At 47.9% G+C, this 20,861-nt stretch overlaps 1 protein-coding gene across 4 annotated transcripts in view; it reads left to right on the forward strand.

Moving 5' to 3' along the window:
- Nucleotides 1-20,861, forward strand: part of LOC126522876 (cyclin-dependent kinase 16-like) — a 153,328-nt gene that overhangs the window by 7,993 nt on the left and 124,474 nt on the right. For 3 of the 4 annotated variants that reach the window (XM_072288736.1, XM_072288734.1, XM_072288735.1), the window contains exon 3: nt 12,244-12,330. In XM_072288736.1, the coding sequence (XP_072144837.1) occupies nt 12,244-12,330 (87 nt within the window). Of the gene's footprint in view, nt 1-12,243; nt 12,331-13,847; nt 15,049-20,861 lie in introns of those variants that run through there. The other variant, XM_050171720.3, reaches the window with a different exon arrangement.

Consider the following 20,861-nt stretch of genomic DNA (forward strand, 5'->3'; position numbering starts at 1 on the left):
GTGCGAGTGTTGTGCTGCTAGCACCACCTAATGGCAGGGTGGCAGGATTAGTTGGGTGCGGCAGGGAGTAGAGTAGGTTCTTCCTCTTTGGCTTGGAGTCGGCAAGCGACATGGACGTTCCGCGCATGCTCTGATCCTTGCTTCTGCGAGACCGTCTCCCGAGGCCTAGGAGCAGGACACCAGAAGGGAGGAACACAATCGTTCGAACGTGCCACCGTTCGCATGACCGTACATGCGAACGACCATGCGTTGGTGTCCAGCATAGGGCGAACATATTTGCTCGATATCCAGTTGCGGTGAGTCAGAATTGCTAGATTTGTCGCACGCCTGTCGGCATGTTCTGTGGATGGCAATTTGGCTAGCAGGCGTTAGTTTATGAAAGGTGCAATAAATGCCCTTGTGATAATTTGCACTACTGTGTTGTCGTTCCTCGGTCCCGTGAGCACGTTTGAGACCACAGCGTAATTCTGAGAAACTTTATGATAGGCCTTCTCGAGCTAGTGCAGTTAGTATCAGCAATTGTTTAGTGTCAGGGAATATGAGCGAATTAAGTCCATATTAAGTTACTTTTTCTTCCCAGCACCTACGCCACATGTCATGTTGTAGTGACAATGAGCACAGTAGCAAAACTATGAATCACTAAACTAACTTCTCATTGGGCGAAGCTGTGCCCACAAATGTAAGTGACACTCGAAGCACAACGATAGCAACGAGCACAGATGGTGATCGGCAAAATCTGATCTGCGGGTCAAGCACATCGGCTTTTATATATGACTCGTCGAAGGTTCCAGCATAATTGCTGGTGCCTGCATGCCTTCCAGATAATACGCGTGCCGATGTCGGGTACTGGAGGCCGCTGGAATGGGTCGGGAGACATAGTGAATAATCGTGTGGTTAAGGAGGTTAATAGCCAGTGAGTTCTTGGGCGCAGCGGATAATGCAATTAATACTTGTGTATGGTGATGTGGGGAGGCGGAGACAGATCTTGTCTGTTCCTGTCGTGTTCTTAAAAGGTTGTTGTGCCTTTATGCAGCTTGTCTTTCTCCGTACTCCAAGCCGTACTCCAAGCCGCCTAACAAGCAAGTGCCCTTAGGCTTTATTCGCCATTGCATATATATGCTCCCGGAGCACTGGTGCCAACTGGTGGCACATGCACACACTACATCCCCCCTTCTTCAGGAAAGCAAGTATGCTCAGCTCCACGCAATCAGTAGCTCAGTCTTTTTGGCCTCCGTATCTGTCTGCCAAATCTCGATCCGTGAATGGGTGAACTGGGCTGGGATGAAGCCAGGGAATTCGGGACGGAAGTGACTACCTCCTATCCCACTGCGAGAGTTTCGCAGCATGACAGCTTCGTATCGGGTTCTTCACCGATGACAGGTTCGGCAGGACTCCCTGACCCAGGGTCATTGCACACTGGGACGAGGTGTAGCCGGTTACGTTGGAAAACTCCCTTCGGGGTCTCCATGACGTACGACCGGGGACGTTGAGCTGGTCCTAGCACCATCGCACGACTATTCATATCATGCACCCAAACGTGCTCACAAGTCTGAGGTGGGCGTTGTGTCCAAGCTGCATGCCTCCGGTTGAAGTCCCATGCCTCCTTCTTCCGATTAACTTGATCACTCTGGATAAAAGACCGAGACGAAGGCCAGACTGGCTCGAGCTGCTGTAACGTCTTGGGAACTCTGGTTTGCAGGCGTCTGCCCATTAGAAGCTGTGCAGGGCTAACTCCATTGGCACCAGGAGTGTCCCTGTAGGCCAGCAGTGCGAAAAAAGGATCATCCGCCTTGTGCAGTAAGTCCTTGATGATCCGCACCATCCTCTTCACCTCGCCATTATATTGTGGGAAACACAAAGACACTCTTGATGGCCGTGATGACGGCAGGTGCTGTGGTAGAGCGCAGACTGATGGCTTCAGGGAAGCGGGACCTGTAGTCAACCAGCTACACATAATCTTGACCATTCGGGTGGAAAAGGTCTACTCCCATTTCCTCCCAGGGAAGGCTTGGAGTCTGGGAAGGCACCATTGGTTCTGCATGTTGGACATGAGTTTCTGCGCACTTGACGCAGTTAGAGACGATTGTCTCGATGTGACTGTTTACTCCAGGCCACCACACCGACTCTCGAGCAGTGGCTTTGCATTGGTTAACACCTTGATGCCCGTCGTGAATGAGATCAAGTATGGAACACTGAAGAGTCCACGGCACTACAATGCGGACTCCGTTTAGAAGTAGCCCCTCGCAGATACGGAGATCTCCACCATGCTGCCAGTACTTCTTAATGTGAAGCGGCAGCCTTGACCAGCAGAAGGTTACACTCACCGTCATTGGCTTGGGAATGGCGGAGCTCGTCTTGATGTGTGGCGGCAAAGTCTGGAAGAGAGCAAAAAATCTCTTCCACAAAGAGCTCCACTTTATCAGTTTGCTTTGGCGGTGAACCATCCATTGGTGCATGTTAGAGCGGGTCAGCCGTGGCTATCAACTTGCCAGGTACATATACACCTGGTACTGGAAGCACATCAGCTTCAGTCAGAACCGTTGAATCGGCAGAGGCAGCAAGTCGACATCCATGGTCCCCATGAGCACCAGGAGTGGCTGGTGGTCCTTCTCAAGGAAGAAATTTAGGCCACGAATGTACTCTTCAAAATGGAGCACAGCCCAGCATGCAGCCAAAGCCTCCTTCTCCGTCTGGCTGTACCAACATTCTGTTAATGTGATTGACCGCGATGCGAAAACAACTGGTTGGCGTTCACCAGAAGGCTGCTCTTGTTACAGGGCAGCACCAAGACCGAAGGAACTGGCATCAGCTGATACTGTTGCCTTGCATGCCACATTGTACCGAACAACAGAAAGGTCAGAGCAAAGCAGTTCCTTGAGATTCGAAAAAGCAGTCTGTTGAGCGTGGCCCCAAGTCCACTCAGAATCCTCGAACAGCAAAATTCAGATCCGTGCTGTCAATTCTGATATGCCAGGCAGGAAACGTCCAGTGTGATTTACAAGGCCGAGCTGGCATTGCATTTATTGCAGTGACCTTGTCTGGATCAGGAGGGATGCCCTCTGTGCTGACAGTAACAGCAAGGAACTTCACGCTGCTAGCTGCGATGATGCACTTGTGGTTTAGTGTGACCCCTGCATTCGTCAGTCGATTCAGGACTTCTTGCAAGTGAAGGTTCTGTTCTGCACGTGTCTTGCCGAAGACTACAATATTGTCAATTATGTTCACAAACCCCCTTGGCCTTCCAGAATGCGGGACATCTGCCGCTGGAAGTACTCTGGAGCAGTTGCAATCCCAAACGGAAGCCGGAGAAAACAGTAACGAGCGAACGGGGTTATGAACGTGGTGCATTCTTGCGACTCTGGAGACGGGGTGACCTGGTGGAAGCTCAATGTGGTATCCAACTTTTGAGAAAACAGTGGCCTCATCCAGCAGAGCAAGGCATTGTTTGACCGCGGGCAACATAAGGCGTTCCCATAGAGTGACGTTGTTAAAGCAGGTCAGATCCATGGAAAGGCTGTAGCCTCCGGTAGACTAGGGGACCACAATCAGTCCGGTGCACCGGTTGATAGGTTTATCGATAGGACAAATCATGCTATCCCTTTCCATCCTGTCTAACTCCACCTCGACCACGTTCTGAAGTGGTAGTGGTAGGCGTCTGGGAACACTCAATTAAATGGCATCGCACCGTGTTTCAACTGGATAGTGTAGGCATCAGGAAGCGTTCCAAGTCCTTGGAAAAGACCCGGGTTGAGACGCAGCTTCCTGGAGACGTGATCTAGAAACTTGCAGACCCCCAGGGCTTCAATCGCCAGGAAGCCTAGCAGAGGAACTGTGTACACCGGCAAGATGTAAAGCTGCTGCTTGACAGACTTGCCACGCCATGACAAAATAGCACTAGGTTCAAAGAACTGGTAGGACATTGTGTCCCAGCCCCTTAAGTTTGCCCTCCGGCTTCTGCAGCTGGGATGGAATGCCAGGAAACAAACTCGGTACAACTGAAACTTCGGCGCCGGAGTCCACCTTGAATGACAGGGCGAGTCCATCGACGAGCACCTCGATAAATTTCGCATTTGGTCGACGGCCCTCCACCACGGCGTGAAGCTCCACCGAACTGGCCGAAGGTTTGTGCCTCAGCTTCCCGCCTGCTTTTTTTCTTCATGCAGACAACTTCAAAGTGACCATTCTTGCCGCAGAAGGTGCAGGACGCACGACGAGCTGGACAAGGATGCGACGCAGGCCCACAGAATGAAGAAAGATAGCCAGCCTTATCAACAGATGCTAGCTTTCCTTTGCGCATCCAAGTACCGTCGACAGCAAGCGAAGGTGATTCTTCTGAGTCACGAACTCTGCATTCTTTATCAGCGTCTCTGTGCTGGCGAGCTTGAGTCAACGCACCTTGCAGCGTTAATTTCATGCTTTGACAGAGTTGATCCAAAAGCTTTCGGTTGAGCAAACCAACGATGAAGCAATCTCGGACAAGCCTTTCTTCAACAACAGACAATGAGTAGTTGCAGTGCTTTACCAAGGTACGGAGCGCGGTGAAAAATGCATCGACGGTCTCACCCGTTTGCTGTGTCCGGCGGTGGAAGCAGGCTGGCTCGTATAATTTGTTTAGTGGGTGGACGAAATGCTTGCTGAACGCCTTCTTGACAGCTGCTACGTCGTTGCCATCTTCTTCCGACAATGTTGTCGACGCAAGAACCATTATCGCTTGTGGCCCCATGCAGCAAAGCATGGACTGGACCTGGACTTCTTGTACTGCAGCAGAAAGTCTCATTGTGTAACAGAAGTTTTCGAACTGTAGCAGCCATGTCAGCCAAGTACTTGGGCAGTCAAAGTCGAACGGCGGAGGTGGCAGTAGCAGGCCCCAAGTGACGACTGAGCAGGTGCGGCGTCGGTGGCGTCATTCATGGCCATCCCACTTCTGACACCATGCAAGAACGAGCCATACACCAAGCTGCCTAACGAGAAAATGCCCCTAGGCTTTATTATCCATCAGCCATCGAATATATATGCTCCCAGAGCACTGGTGCCAACAGGTGGCCCATGCACACACAACATAAGCCACAGGCAGGGGAACCCTGATGAGGAGCAGCATGCTTCACGTCATGTACGACCCGGGATATTATACTCAGCTTACCACTTTCTGGGATACTTTCACATTACATAACTTTGAGTGTGAAGCACCATTGTTACCATGGGCATCCTTACAGTGAACTTAAGGACAGTGTGATGTGAAAATAATGCTGACGGATGTGTGCCATTCCTTTCATCACATACGCGTCCACAGAACCTTGCCACTCGCTGTTCACCAAAAGTGGTATTCATGAGAGTGATTGAATAAGAATATGGCTCCTAATTTCCTTAGGTGGTCCGTGTGGTTGCGGGGTTCGCATGAATGTAGCAACGGATTCATGCGCTTGTGCATGCTAGCATAGCTTACCCTGCTGGGAGGATCACATGGCGTCATCTTGGCTGTCTGTTGAAATTAGCATTGTGTCATAGCGGCGTAGTAAAAGTATGTTGTGCTTGTGATGCCTAGAACTTTAGCTTTAGGGTCATTGTAATTGTTAATGTGGTGATAGGAGCATTGCTATAGGTTATGGTGATTATGGCAGTTGCACTGAACTGATGGAATGCTGGTGTAGGTATAGTTCTATCATAGCAATTTCCATACGATTACCTTAGCCCCAACAAGTGGCTGGAGACTTGACACCTTTGTTTGCAATGTTGCGCGTGCTTACAGTTTAGGGCTAGCAAGGTTGTTAAATTATTGAAAGGTGATAGCAGTTTCAGACATGTAAGTGAAGTTGGCCATTAGGATGGTCATGTGATGCTGCATTTTGCATTAAGCGTAATTGCATTATGGCAGTATAGGGAAAGTTTCCCACATTTGACTTGGTTACTGAAGTAGTTGTTGACTATCGTAACCATTTGCATGCAATTAGCTAAGCTCCAACAAGTGGCTATAGACTCGATGCCTTTGTTTACGATGTTGTGTGTACTTACAGTTTAGGGCTGGCAAGTTTGTAAAATTATGGAAAGGTGATAGAAGTTTCAGACATGTGGTGAATATTGCATTATGGCATGTGGCGAGAGTTTCCAACGTTTGACTTCTTTACTGAAGTAGTTGTCTGCACACCTCCGTGAGGGATGTGAGTAAATGCGGGCAACAACGTCAGGTAGGTGTTTCATTTCCAGGATACATGCTCTGTGAAGTGAGACTATCTAGTGCAGGACTTTCTTAAACTTTTTGGTTTTGAAGAATGCCACTAAATTTTCATGCATGTCAGAAAACCATGCCTGTGCACTTCAGCCTGCATGTGCAACAGAATGATCAATCAATCAATCAACCAACCAATCAATCAATCAATCAATCAATCAATCAATCAATCAATCAATCAATCAATCAATCAATCAATCAATCAATCAATCAATCAATCAATCAGTCAGTCAGTCAATCAATCAATCAATCAATCAATCAATGTTTTTTTAGGCTAGTTACTGCACACTGAAAAACAAAAACAGCAAGCATTAAATGGTGCACAGTTAGTCTAAATCATAAAACTTAACACAACTCTATGTACAACAAGGCTGTAGAACACAAAAATAGCTGAATGTAAAGACCAAGTGTAAGCCATCCTACTTCTAGGTGGCCACCTTCCAATACACTGCTTACTTTTGGCATGTTGTCCACTATAAATTACCACTCTCTTGATATGCATTTTCATATTGGCTTTTATACTCTCTTGTGAAAGGGGAGGAGTATCTTTAGGTCATTCCACTAGATAGTTGTGTTTTTGTTACAGTCACGTTAAATAGCACCACAAGGCATTCCATGCGAAATGTCCCAGACACCCAAAGTGACCATCATTGACTTTCTTGAAAGAAGTTGGGCTAGATGGCTATTGTGTAAATAAGGTTTCACCAAAGTATTTTCGTTGCAAAAAATATTTTGATCACGTGAGTGCTCTTTGAGATTTCCACAAAGAAGCAAAAGTTGGTTGGAGGTACATATATTTAATCGGGTCTGAAACTAGGTACAATAACAAATTTTATTTTAGACCATTGTATTGACACCCTTCTTTCATATGACGTCATAATTGAATGCATTTTAGAATTTTCTGTATTTATTTGGCTCAGTAAAGAAGCAATAAAAGTTGTGTTTTCAGAAATTTTTTCCATAAACTGCATTATTTTTTCAGCTACCATAATTATTCTCCTATTTTGCTTGTTGCTATAGTGTATGCTAAAAGTAATTTGGAATTATTGATAAATATATATATTTTTTTTGAGAAAGATAGTTCCAAAGTTGGCAAGAAATGAATTTTGTGTGATATTCAAGCCAAATTTAAGCATTAAGGCCCTCCAGATAAAGATATGTCAGATAGCTCAACATACACGCCGGACTCTTAGCTTGTGATTTAGAAATTTTTATTTTAGTGAATTTTGTCTATTACTTTGCCTCTCCAGAATTGTTGGGGCAGACTTTCTGCATAACCAAGTGGGAAAGCAATCATGCTTATCTGCTGACCTACGCATGCAGCCATTTCCATTGTGCTCAGATAAGAAAGAAATGTTTCACTGGGCAAGTGCAAAGAATCTCCTGTTGAGAGCCAAGGTGAGAAGTTTAGCGGGTCATCTCTGCTAACGAATTGTGAGCTGTTTTTCCCACATTACTTCAATTTTCTTCCTGTGCCAAGAACTGAAAGGATCTCGTTACTTTCTTTTGTGCAGAAGAATATGATGGAATAAATTATTTGAACATACCTTTTCAATCGTGTCACCATTTGTACTGGTAATTGTTCAAGAAGGATTAATTGATTTGCAAATTGCATTTCTACAGCATGTTCAGGCTGGGGTGCTAGGACGTCGTCTCCACCACCAAAAACTAAAATTTGGAGGGCTGTTTGTCTCACAGCTCACTGGGCTGTCGCTTTCAGGCAGCTGTACCTTCTTGTTGGAAACAGTTATCTTTGTGGTTGTCACTTATCTTGCAAACATGTTTTTGTCGGCACAGTGAGGCAAAGGGGTATTAGCAACAGTTGCAGTCTGGACTGTCTCGATTTGGTCTGTAAAAAAGTGCCCTAGGTTATGGCATGTGAAAATAAGCTTAGATATTGTAACGCAGATTGAAGATGGAGTTTTGCAAAATAGAGGCTTCTCTTTAATGGCGGGCCAGAAGAAGAGCGTGCAGCTTACGCGCTTTGTCTTTCATGGCGCCGACCATTGCGCGTGCCGTCCCGCTGTGCGGGAGCCCCACATCATTGCGTCAATTGTCCCCCATGTGAAAAGTGACCGTCTCGGTCGCATCAAGAAGTTCTTTGAGCGACGACTTTTATTTATTTAATTTTAATGTATTTATCGATACTGTGAATCGCTGCTTGGCCTTATTACAGGGAGGTTAAAAGAATACTGGCATCCACCATGGTTGCTTAGTTGCTTTGGCGTTGCGCTACTAAGCATGAGGTCAGGGGATCAAATCCCAGCCATGGCTGGCCGCATTTCGATGGGGGCGGAATACAAAAATGCCTGTGTATACCGTGCATTGGATTGCGCGTTAATGAACCAGAGGTGGTCAAAATTATTCCAGAGTTCCTCACTACAGCATACCTCATAATCAGATCATGATTTTGTCACGTGAAACCCCAGAATTTGATTTTAATATAAAAGAGTACTGTCATAAAAAGTTCTGTACCCTGCTTTTTCTTTCTTTCTTTGGTTGAGGTTTCTTGACTCTATAGTTATGGCATGAAGCCTCGATTCCTTGAGCCACAAATAATTCATTAAATAACCTTTCACACGTTTATTTTAAAACATGCAGCATGGTTTTGGACTTCGGATGTGAATCAGGAAGCTATTCTTATTTTTAGGACCCGAGGCAGTTGTCACATGTTACCACAATCAACTCTGGCGCACGTCAGTCATCCTGGCGCAAAAATTGAAAGCCATACAATGACTGTGTCACTCAAATCTGCTGAATTTGCCCTTCCAATTGCTTGATTCTATAAGAAGTTCAGCAAGACCCTCTCTCCCTTATCCCCTTGAATGCTGAATGGACTTGGCTTTTAGCTGCACAGTCATAGTGTGTGTGTTTGCATTATTGATGTCTGGTACCGCAAAACTGCCACATGAGGTTTGGTGATGTCAATAACTTTCTGCTTTATGTCTAAAGCCAAGTTCCACTTGCTGTGTGTTTTAAAGTGGTCACATTAAAAGGTAATGTGATTAAGTAAGGTAATGTGATTAATTATTTGTTACTGTCTGGACGAATTGAGGCTCTGTGGTGTAATTGAGGGGAAGTAGCCATCCAAAATACAAATGAGAATGAGAAAAAATTTTTGTAACAGTGATCCTTCGGCATGTCGTGTACATTCATTGACAGTTCAAGTGCACATTCAAGAAAGGGGGCATAGAGATACAGAAGGTATAACAATATGAAATACTTTGATTACCTAAATAGGTCTTCATGATCATGATTATCACCTTTATCAGCACTGTGAAGCTACCAAGCCTGTTTCGCACTTTCATTATTCTTATTAGGAGTAGCCCCACACATCAGTGTAAGGTCACGGAGTAAGACATTTAGGAGGTGAAACTCCCGTCAGCGTGAGCGAGCGCGGGCGACCAGATAAGGTCACAATTGTTGTATGTGCCGACGGGGCCGCATACAGTGGCGGCGCCATGCGGCGCGTCGTAGAAGACGCAACGAAAAAAAAAAATGCAGCGCCCGGGCAGGCGGCTCCGGCGCGCTCTCAACGGCGGTAATTTCTTTCCAGGCCGCCAGCACGATAATGGCTCCGCGGGCTTGTGACCTTTTCTGGTCGCCGCAAACAGCGGAGTTTCCACTCCTAAGTCTTTCTTGCTCAGTGTGTAGGGTATATGATGCTGAATCACTGTACTGTGGTTAATATGTGCAAACTTTTTTCGTTGATGTTGTTTTTGGACCATGATGTATCCGTACATTTCTTTACACAACATGAAAAAGCAACTTCGACCGAACAGTTTCTTTCTCACCATCCCAATGGCTTAGAGTCATTCGAAAGGTACGAAAAATTGCCTTTCTTTGAAGCAAGATGCAATGGTGATGTTTGTATAATCATAACGGTTTCTTAGGCACTACCACTCTCCTCTGCAACGTGGTTCAGTCCTTTGAATTTCCTCATTGCTTTTGCTACACCAGCATTCCTTGTAATGCACAGGCAAAGGTGAGAGGCACCATTGGCCAGAGAGAGAGAGAGAGAGAGAGAGAGAGAGAGAGAGAGAGATGCAAATGAGAGAAAGGCAGGGAGGTTAACCAGAGTTGAAACCTCCGGTTCCAGCTTTGTTCAGTGGTAGAGTACCTACCTCACAGTCCCAAGTTATGCCAAATGAAGGCTAAACACTCTTACCAGTCCTGCTGAATCTGCAATGCATTCATAGCGATAGGTGCAAGTACAATAAAGGGGCCCTGCGACACTTTCTGGATGTGGTAAAAAGAAAAAAGAAAGAAAAAACCCGGCCTAGTTGTTAGAGAAGGCTCTTGTGAACTTATCACACAACTAATATGGACGTGCCTTGGTGACGACCTTAAGTCGAATATTCAAGAGACATAGCTCGCTTTGTTCTTTTTCTGAGAATCTTAGTTTTGTGGTTTGGGCGATACCAGTTAAATAACAACATAATTTGAACGGTGGCTAGTAACCCATAGTGGTTATTGCTATGAAAAGACGTGCTGCAGTTGCATATGAATGGTCAAGCGTTGCAATCTTTGAAAACGCTAATGTGGCTTGATCCAGTGTGGTTGCAGATTTAATAGAGGAAGGGCTTTGGATATGAAGAAACTGCAACCTTGATAAAAGGCATTTTAAAGCTTTGTAGGGGTTTGAATGTGTTTTGTCAAGGTCGAAAGCTCAGCGATAAGTAAAAAGAAGTGTTCAGGAATTGTTATCACTCTGTTCTTTTTATTTGTGGCCGAGCTATATATATGCTTTCACACTATCTCTGAAGTATCTCTTCAATGTTGTATTAAAGCTCCTGACAGTCTAGATATATTTGTATGCCTTTCTTATTGTTGAACAGCTTGCCTTTTGTAGACTTATCTCAAATCTTTCACTGCATTTCTTATTGTTTCAAAGACCCATATCGCTTTTTTTTTTATGTGCCTCCCACCGAGTCAAAATTGCGCGCTCTATACTTTTGGTAGCTCTATGGCCAATTGGCCTTGACTGATGGCAGGCTTGGAGTGAGACAGATGGGTCAGTTCTGCGGCCTGATTTCACTTTTTGACCCATTGAGTGATGAGCCCTGATTGAGTAAATCATTTTGTTTCTCCCAGCGTCCAAACTCAATGAAAATTGATGGGCCACTCAAGCATTTGTGATGTGCATGCTTAAATAGTCACGTTTATTCCTCATTGTCCTTCACTGACTTTTTCTTTATTATTTCTGCTTCCAGGGGTTGTGTGCAGAAAAAATAAGAGAGTAAGAAAGATAGATTAGTTGGTTGAAGTTTGCTCGGGATGATGTAATAACTGTGATGCAAGTGGGGTTCAGACGCCTTTCTGTCTTTTTGATGGCATGGCTTCATCGGTGGTTCTGGTTGCCTTTACCAACTACATTGAAGTTTTTGTGTGGGTGAAGTGTTTAAGTTCTGCTACTGGGCACTGGATCATGGGGTTGAGTTACAGTGGTGACAGTTGCATTTTGATGAAGGTGGAATCCAAAATGCTTGTCTGCCTAGATTTAAGTGCATGTGAAAAAAGAAAAACTATGGGTGGTCAAATTAATACAGAGTACTTCACTGTGGTGTCTCTCATAGCCTGTTTGCCACTTTTTAATGGTAAACCTCTTAATTGATTTGTGTGTTTGTTAGGTGCCATTGTATGCTTTTTTTATTTGTGTAGCTTTCTTTTTTTCATTCTTAAATTAGATTGAATAAAAGAAGCCATTGTCTGCTTTGTATGGCAACTCTCTGGAGTTTTGACATGGGTCTAACGTCTTCTGCAGTAAGCAACTCAGTATTTCATGGTTCACAATGTTAAATGATGGTAATGTAATTTCTGTGAGCAATAGTGGCAGACTTGATAGCTGGTGAAATTCATTAAGATTTGTGTAGGAAGTTTCTTTGTTTGCTTGAAAGGATGCCAGCAATGAATATTAAGCTGCATCAACTGTGAACTAATTATTGTTGATAATGACAAGTGAACGTGCCACAGAATAACATATGCATGATGCATTTGCACCTTTTGTGCCCTCTCTTCAGGTTCAAGGTTGAGCCTGTTCTCTCGTGCAACGCAACGCTTCTCCATCTCCTCATCGAGGATTCCTGACCTTCGCTCCCCGCTCACAGGCAAGTCTCAATACTAAAATGCCATTTGCTGCGACGTGTTCTTCAATGAATCGTCTAATTATGCAAAAAACAAGAGAATTCCCTTTGTTGAAAGAATTGTATTGAGCCTAATCTCATACCCTAGAAGAAAAGAAGAATCAATCTAACAGTGCGTCCATGATTATGGTTCATCATTCTGAGGTTCTTCTCAATCCATAAGAAAATTTGCAGCACGGCATTCAACACTGGTGGCGTCGGCTGGCAGAGATGGTCTGTGCTCACCCGCTCTGAACTCTGAGAAGAAAGAGCAGCTTCCGTCCCCAGCCGTGCTCTCTCCTTCTCACCGCATGCTACTCTAGGATCCACGTGGAGACCATGCCAATATGTGCTCATACTGCATCCAAACTCTGGGTGCAGGCAAACATGTATTCATGCCTGGCTTTTGTTTGAAACATGGCCACCAGTTCAGGCAACAAGCTGTGTTCTTGCACAGAGGTCAGATTGTAGGTGTTTCGGTGGTGGATGGCGACTTGTGTGGTTCTTAGGAATGCACCTTCACTGTAAGACGTTTGGGAATCACCTTTGCTGGAACATATTGCTGTTAGTCCTCTTGGCAGTTTGAAAGAGCAAGTACTGTTGCTGTGATCAACGGCCAATGATTAGATACAGTGTGCATGGCCAGCGGTGTGCAGAATTTCGTACAGTTGCCTCATGCGTTCATAGCTCGCCGTTTCATGTTAATGATGCAGTTATGGACTTCGTTGGACAGACTTCTGTAGAGTAGAGCGATTCTTAAGTCAGTCAGAACCATGCTGGAAGAATGAAGAATACTGCCATCGCTGTTAGAATTGTTCCATTAATTTTTGAGCCTATTAGAAACATCTGATTTGGGTCGGATTATTATTGCGCTCTCTGGCGTATAATCAGCATGCTTCCCACTCCAGTGTTGTAGTAGGCACCATTGAAACGTGCACACTCGCGCTGAGGCGTGGAACTCAGGATGAACGCGGTGGGCGAGAACTGTAGTTTCGAAAAGTCCCATGAAATTATCAAGGGACTTTGTCGACAGCCGCGAGCAACGCCGCCGCCGCATGTGTTGGCGCGGTTGGCGAGGTGAACGTATCCCCGAATGCCTAAATGAATAGTTGCGCAAGCCCTTGCACATATTGCGGCTCGAATGTGGCGCGCTTGCTGCATCGAGCTGCGGCGATCTGCAGATTGTCGCGTCACCTATAGGCAGGCGAATAAACTAGAAGCAGTGTGTGACTGTTTCTAAACATTGTGAGCTTAATTACTATTTGTTCATAGGAGGGCGCATGGGTCCGCCAGCTTGTGGAAATGTGGTTAGTGCAGATGATGAGATTTTGTGGCAAGTTTTGCCACTGCAGCGATTGAAAGGCTACGCAACCGGCGGGCCCGCTCTTTGCAGAAAGAGAAAACGCGTGGAAAAAACGCTCACGACGCGAGAGAGGAGCGCAGGAAGGAGAGTGCGTGTGCTCACTTCTCGTAAAGCAAAGCCGGTCTCTCTCGTCCCTCGTTCTCTGGCGTTTGTGTCTCGGCTCACCAGCGCCACCACCACCGTCGCCGCTGTGCTGCAGCGCTGCCGCTTGCTCGCAAGCCGCCGCCGCCGACGTTCGTTTGCCCCGTCTGGTCGATCCGCCGCTTCGTCCCGCGAGTAGCAGGCGACGTCGGCCGTGGTGGTGGTCGTTGGTGCGAGTGTCTGTGCGCGCGCGCGTGCGTGTGTGTGAACGCGCTGCAACGGTGCCCTCGTTGCCGTCGGGTCCACCCGCTGGCCAGCGTCGGAATCTCACTTCTGCTTCGGAGCCGGTGAGCCGAGAGAGAGCCGTCGGCGTTCCGCCGCCGCTGCTCCCGGCGTCTTGGGACGAGATCCGCGACAAAGCATCAGCAACAGCCGCCGCCGAAGCCATGCAGCAGCAGCAGCTACACGGACCGAGAACCGAGGAGGCTGGACGAGCGTGAACATCGCTCGCGAGCGGCAAGCCGTTGGCCCGCTTTGAACGCCGGCCGCGGCGTTTTTCTGTGATCGGATCAGGACCGTCGGCGCTACCGGTGAACACTGCAGTAACCTTGGTTTGTAGTACTACTGCTGGCGGTGTGTTATCTCATCTCGCCGTGCCCGTTTGCCTCCGCCCTCGTTGTGATCGCCTCGCTGTGTGTAGGAAGGCCGGCGTCACTTCATTCCCTGTCCCGCGTTTATTCAAATGCGATGGGCGCCGCCGAAGCTAGCGCCGTATTCGCGCTGCTTTCCGGGCTGACCACGATGGAAGAAGTGTTGGCCGCCTCGTTCCAGCGGTTTCAGTGCTGAGTGTTACATTTGCCGCTAGTGCAGTTTGAAAACGGTAGCAGCAGCGTCGTGTCCCGGCCCTCTTGAACGTCGTCTTCGTCACTTTGCGTCCCACTGCTTCTGGGTCATCGCCGAGACTCCCAAAGTGCTGCTAGGCGAGCTCGCCGCTTTCGTTTTTGTTTTGTTTCGGATCCCGCGCTTGACCACCTCTCGCGGGAGTACTTGCACCCACACTGGTGTGACCGCCATCGCCCTCCTCCTCTTCTCACGTCGCGTCTTTATTTTGTCGTTGTGATCGGCCATGGATATCAAGCTACTGCACAAGAGCAACACCTTCAGCAACTTCGGCAGCCACAAGCTTGGCAGCTGGTTCTCCACCTTCAGCATCGCCAGGCGGAAAAATGGTTCCACGCTCAAGAATTCCAAGAGTCTGAGTGAGTTTCCGCGACTGCTATGCATCTTTTTTTTCTCGCGCCTGATTCATTACCTTTTTGTTTCGCCAGTGACGTCTTTCATGCGTTTGCCTCTCTACGCAAGAGCAACCGAGATGCCTACTCGTTCCCCATTCTGATATATATTTTTTTTATCTTTTATTCGTGTTCGCGGAGAGGACGAGAAGCGTAAAAAAATGAAGACGAAAGAAACTGTAATGCTCGTGTGGTGCTGCTCTCGGCGTCATTCTGGGAGATGATCGTCTAGCATGCGTTGTAATGTCGCCTTTTTCCTTTTTCTTTCTTTCCTTCTTTCTTTCCGTATTCCTTTCTTTCTTTCTTTCTTTCTTTCTTCAACATTCAGCAAGCTCCGCCGTATCAATTTTCCGCTCGGCTGACTCTCTTGCCAGTTTGGCTGGAAAATGTCAGTTTCTTTTTTTTTTCTTCTCGCTCTCCCTCCCGGAGATCTCGCTCTGGCGACCGGTCATCACATTTGCTATTTTAGCTCATTTTCATCCTCCCTGTTTCATTTTCTGAAATTATTTTTGTTACATCCCCTCCGATCGCATTCGGAGAACGGACCTTGCGCATATCTTGGCAAGGCTACCACCTCCCAGATTAAGTGCGCTCGGAAGAGTGGAGATATAACTTCAAGTCCTGTTATCCCTCCCTCTCCCTCTCTCTCTCTCTCTCTCTCTCTCTCTCTCTCTCTCGTCTTTGCCTGTGTTTGTGTGTGTGTGTTAACTGCAATGCGAAGCCTGTGCCACTTAACAGCAGGCGCAGAGGCAGAGCCCTCAAATCTTACACCGATAGGCGATGTCTCGGCGCGCAGGTCGAGAGGCCCTCTCAACTTACACGATGTTGTTGCATCATCGGCAGTCGTGATTCACTATCGCAGCGTGCTTCGGAAGTGGCTCCAACACACCATCGGCGCAGGTCTGCCAAAGAAAAAAAAAAGAAAGAAAAAACATTCCTAAACGGTATAAATAAAAGCTTCCACAGACATTCCACCGCAATCTCACAGAAACGGATTCCCTGCAGTAGTGGAACGTTCTCCTTTATTTTCTTTTTTATTCCCCCCTATACAGTGTCGTCGGTCGAAATACGCGATACCTCGTTGGATGTCACCGAGCGTGCGGGTGTGTTTACGCATTCCTTACATAAGCAAAGTCTCTCGCGCAGAGTTACGTACGACGTTTAGCCAGGAGTCGGGTGGTGGAGGTGGGGTATGTAGTTACGTACGACGTTTAGCCAGGAGTCGGGTGGTGGAGGTGGGGTATGTTTACAGTGCGATCGACTTACTCATCCTGCCTATTCTGAAAGCACTGTGTAAGGCCTTTCGCACCAAATGTTCGCGTGAAGCTTGGGAACCATGCTACAGAAGAATGCGTCCGGGAATTGAGAACAAAAAAAAAGAAAAAAAAATGCGTCGGCTGCTCCCAATGCGACGCCTCTGGAGGCGACGTTTCTTTTCCTTTCTTGTCATGTCGGCTTCCGTCGCCCGCGCAACGTGCTTGGAAAACGAAGACAAAAAAGAAAACTGCGGGCTTCGTGCGAAAAAAGGCAAGGCACTTTCTACTAACACTCGAGGAGGCTGCGGATGTGTTTGTTTATGCGGAGTAGGAAGAGAGCAGCGGTCTTGGAGGCTGGAGGGGTTGTTCGTTGCTTCCGACTAGAGTGCATGGTAGCTCTGCTGGTTGCGTACGTCTGGCGGTGGCGTTGATCCGGAATCGTCTCTCTCTCTCCTCCCCCGTTACGCCATCCTACGACCCTGCGCCTTCCTCGGAGGAGCTGTAGCTCGCGTGTCCTCTGGTCGGTTCGCTCGCGTTCGGCGAGCGGGTGAAGCCGATCGATAGCGGCGGCAATCCGACGCCTCTGCTTGCACCTAGCCGTGGTGGCGTGGCGGTGACGGCCGTTAGCGAAATATAGGCTGAGGAGCTTCTCTCGCCGAGATGATGCGGTGCTGCTGATGCTCCACCGTTGTGTTTCGGCGCGAAACGTAAAGAGATATGCGGCTTCCAACTAGCTCGATCAGCTACGTTGCTAATTAACTACGTTCTTGGAAGTCTACAAAGCTTAAAGAGCGCTTGTGGGGTGCGTAGGCGATAACCTTAACGCGGTGCAGTTTCACTAGCTCGCGCGGTTGTCTTCCTTTCTGAATGGCGTCCGGTTTCCAACATAATGATATCACGGGTGCATGCGCGAGCTCGCTAATAGATACCACCTGGCGCGTTTTCCGCTTCATTAATGGTTCGCTTCGCCGTGCTTCTCCGACATTTCTTCATTTCTTTTTTTTTTTTTTTTTGTGCTCTTGAACATGCGATGTCGCCTGGTCCTTGAAGGACTCCTTCGAGGCGCAGCAGTACTGTAGAGCTTAGTAACAAAGTGCACTTCCGATCTGTTCGCGAAAAAAAAAAAAAATCTACAGCAGTTCGAAAGAAGCAGATGGCTTTAATATAATTATAATTCTTCACTCGTCGCTCGCCATACTCTCTCTCTCTCTCTCATCCTCCATGGAATGTGCGCTCTCGGAAACAGACGGTGCATTACGCTTGCGCGAAAGGTGCATATGTTGTGACGTGCGTTCGGAAGGAGGCTCCGTAGACTCGCGAGTGAAGTCGTTGAACGCATTGCAGCGTTCCGTGTGTTCCGTCTTCCGATTGGCGGCGACTGCAGTTGAGAGAGAGAGAGAGAGAGAGAGAAAAGAAACATTTATTAGAGACTACGTGATGAGATGCTGACGGCAACCACATTCCTAGGGTGTGTTTCTTTCTTTTTTATTCAGCCAAGAAAAAAAAATATTGTTTGAAAATTGTTTGTGTGAACATGTGGTGTCTGTAGTGTCGTGTCCCGCTGGGCGCGGTTCTCGTACTACCGGAAGGAAGCCTATATTGATGGAATGTGTTACTTTTTTTTTTGAATGTTGCGCACCCTCCTCCTAGCTCTGCAAGGTTACGCCCCTTTTCGAACCCCTCTTCCTGACTTTTTCCGTCATCGAGGTTCCATTAAAAGGACCCGGAACATCTGTCCGTGTATGTGGGCGACTCTCGTATAGTAACAGCGAGTCGCACGACGCGCGGTTTGTTTTTTGTTGACGTAGTTTCTATTTACTTCACTTATTTAAATTTTTCTTTCCGGAGCTAGCGAACAGCGCAGCGCCCGCGTATAGCAGGCGATAATGCGCGCACGCGAAACCTTGAAACAGTGCACTGACATCCAACTGTGCGTAGTTGCTAGTTCAGTTCAGGCTGATGAAACATTCACACTAAACTCTCTCTCTATACCTTTTCTTTTACAAATTTTGCGATGAGAGGTTTATTGTACTAGAAACTAAGATGAAGTGCGAACTTAATCTTTTTTTTTATTGTAAAAAGACTGTTTACTCACTTTAAATACGGATCAAACTAATCTGTTCTTCCATCTGTCTATGAAGGGCTGTACTCGCAGTGCAGAAGTGTTAAATGGGCTGCAATGAGCGAGACAGAACAAGTTGAGGTGGATGTTTTCTGCGCCGTAGTTGCTTGAATATGGATAACCGACTCGCACGCGTTCTCCGATCCCGACGTTGCTTGAGCTTTGGCGTGTACCCACCACGACGCGACCGAACGGGCAGAAACGATTTGTCAGTTGTTCTCAAGGCGTCGCGTCGGGACTGCGTCATGCGCCTCGCGTACGGCAGATTGTCTTTTGCGAGGCTTGCAGTGCACAAGTCCGCGCCGCGTTTGTTGCTAAGCTCGCTGTTCTTTCTCCCCCTATATAATGCAGTTATGTAAGCGGGCTCGCGTCTCTACTTTTCCCTCCCATGTGCTGCTGCGTTCAACGTATGTTTACGCATATCGCGGCTACGTATCGACGTCATCGCCTTGCGCACGCCGTAAATACAGCCGCGCGGCCGGCATTGTGACAATCGGGGGCGCTCGCGCCCGCGTAACCAGCAGCTGCAGCCTGGGGTCAGACGAAAGCGCAAGGGAAGGGGGGGGGGGGGGGGGGAGGTAAAAAGAAATAGAGTGAAGGAAAGAAAAAGAAACCTTCGCTGCCTGCAGCTTTCTTCGATCGCTGCCTCAGTGGGAGATGCGGCATTCTCTCTCTCTCACTGTCTCTCTCCGAGCCCGCGCTATAAATTACGGCTTACATTCTTCGAGCACCGTATACGCTGTGTCTTGCTTCAAAGACAAGCCGAGTTGCGCGGGCACTTCTTTTCTTTTTTTTTTTTACTTGCTTCAATTTTGGTACAAGTGTGGGGGATTTACAAACTTTCGCAAGCTGTTGCTGCCTTTTACGGTGGGGACACTTTCGTTGCCGATTGTCGTCGTGCGAGCGGAGGAGAGCGCGGCCACGCCGGAGTGGGACGCATAGTCAGACGTTGTAGTCAGTCGCGCAGTTACGTGTTGTACGCGGAACTGTTTCCCCGCGGTGACTAGTTCCGCCTCGCCTGGGAAACGAGTTGCGTGATTTCTTGGCTTTAACTCATTCTCTTTAACTAGTTTTTGTTTTTTAACGAGGCTTTTGCAAGCTTGGACTACGCTCTACGCTTTTCCATAGCTTTGTACCACTGCCGCGTTTGCCTAACTTGCGCGTACACGGTTTACGGGTTGCATATGCCCGTAGTCAGACACACTGAAGTCGGGTCGTTCGCAAGGAACGCGCATTAGGCCGTTATCGAGCGCCCTCGTATTTCTCCTCCTCGTTGAACCGGCCAATCACGAGAACCGTAGTCGCGTAAAAAGCAACAGCGGTTTGCGCGACGAGGAGTGATGAGCGGCGATGTTGGATGACTCGGGAGAGTCGGGCAGCTGGAGAGAATATACGTCCATGTCGGGAAACGGGTGTCCACAGTGGCTTTCCACTGTGGACACCCGGAAAGCCACTGCGGAATCACGAAAATGTAGGTTTGAGACAATACTTCATCGGTCTATAAATTAATAGCGTTTTATTTATTTTTTCTCCAGTGCCCCTTTAACTTTCTGGTGGCATGGGAGGAAGTCCAAGAAAAGTGTAGGGGACGAGCAAGCGGGTAGGCGCTTCGCGACAGCCTGTTGGCAAAGAAGACTTCGGAGTAGAAAGGGAAGCAAAGCCCAGACGTGAGGAGACTGGGTTTAGTAAGAAGGCGGGGGGGCGAGCTCAACAGATGGAAGAAGAGCAATTTTGGCCACGCAAAGCCGAGTAGTAGTCGAGTCGAGGTGGTGGGGGGGGGGGGGGGGGGAGGGCTCCTTTTTGGATTGTGCTTGCACGACTTGCGCGTTGAAGCCGTCCTCCCTCCTCCCCTCGGTAAAGGCAGCTGCGGCGGCTGTCGTTGGCGTCTCGAGCGGCGGCGGTGGCTCGTCGCCTGTCCCGACTCCGTGGCGGTGGTGGTATACGTAGCAGTGCCGAGAGCGTTGCTGGAATGTGGAAGCGTCGGTTGTGGTATCTCCACTCGGCCAGCTGCCGGCCTTCTCCCTCTCGGCAGCTGCCTTGCGTTCTTTGTTTATTTTATTTTATTTTAGCCCTCGCTCAGACTCTTGGACAACCGGGCAGCCTTGAAAGAAATGCTGTTTTCTCTCTCGCTCGCTCCTGCTGTGCTGCTGCGGGCCCCGCTTTATTCGTCTCGTCTGTTTCTCTCTCTGGAGAGTCGCGTTGATGTTGTTGGCGTTTAATTCTTAGTATTTCCCAGTGTTTTTCACTCTTTTGCTTGTTTGTGTATCGTGCTCGTCCTGTAGACAAATCGAGCGAGGACTATAGCTCGGCCTGACTCTCAATCTGCCGGTCGCCCCTTTCCCCCTGTCCGACGCTTCTGGAATGAGTGTCCGGCACCCGTGTCGTCTGCTTCAATCGTGATC

This window comes from Dermacentor andersoni, chromosome 6, assembly GCF_023375885.2.
Source record: "Dermacentor andersoni chromosome 6, qqDerAnde1_hic_scaffold, whole genome shotgun sequence".
NCBI lineage: Eukaryota > Metazoa > Arthropoda > Arachnida > Ixodida > Ixodidae > Dermacentor > Dermacentor andersoni.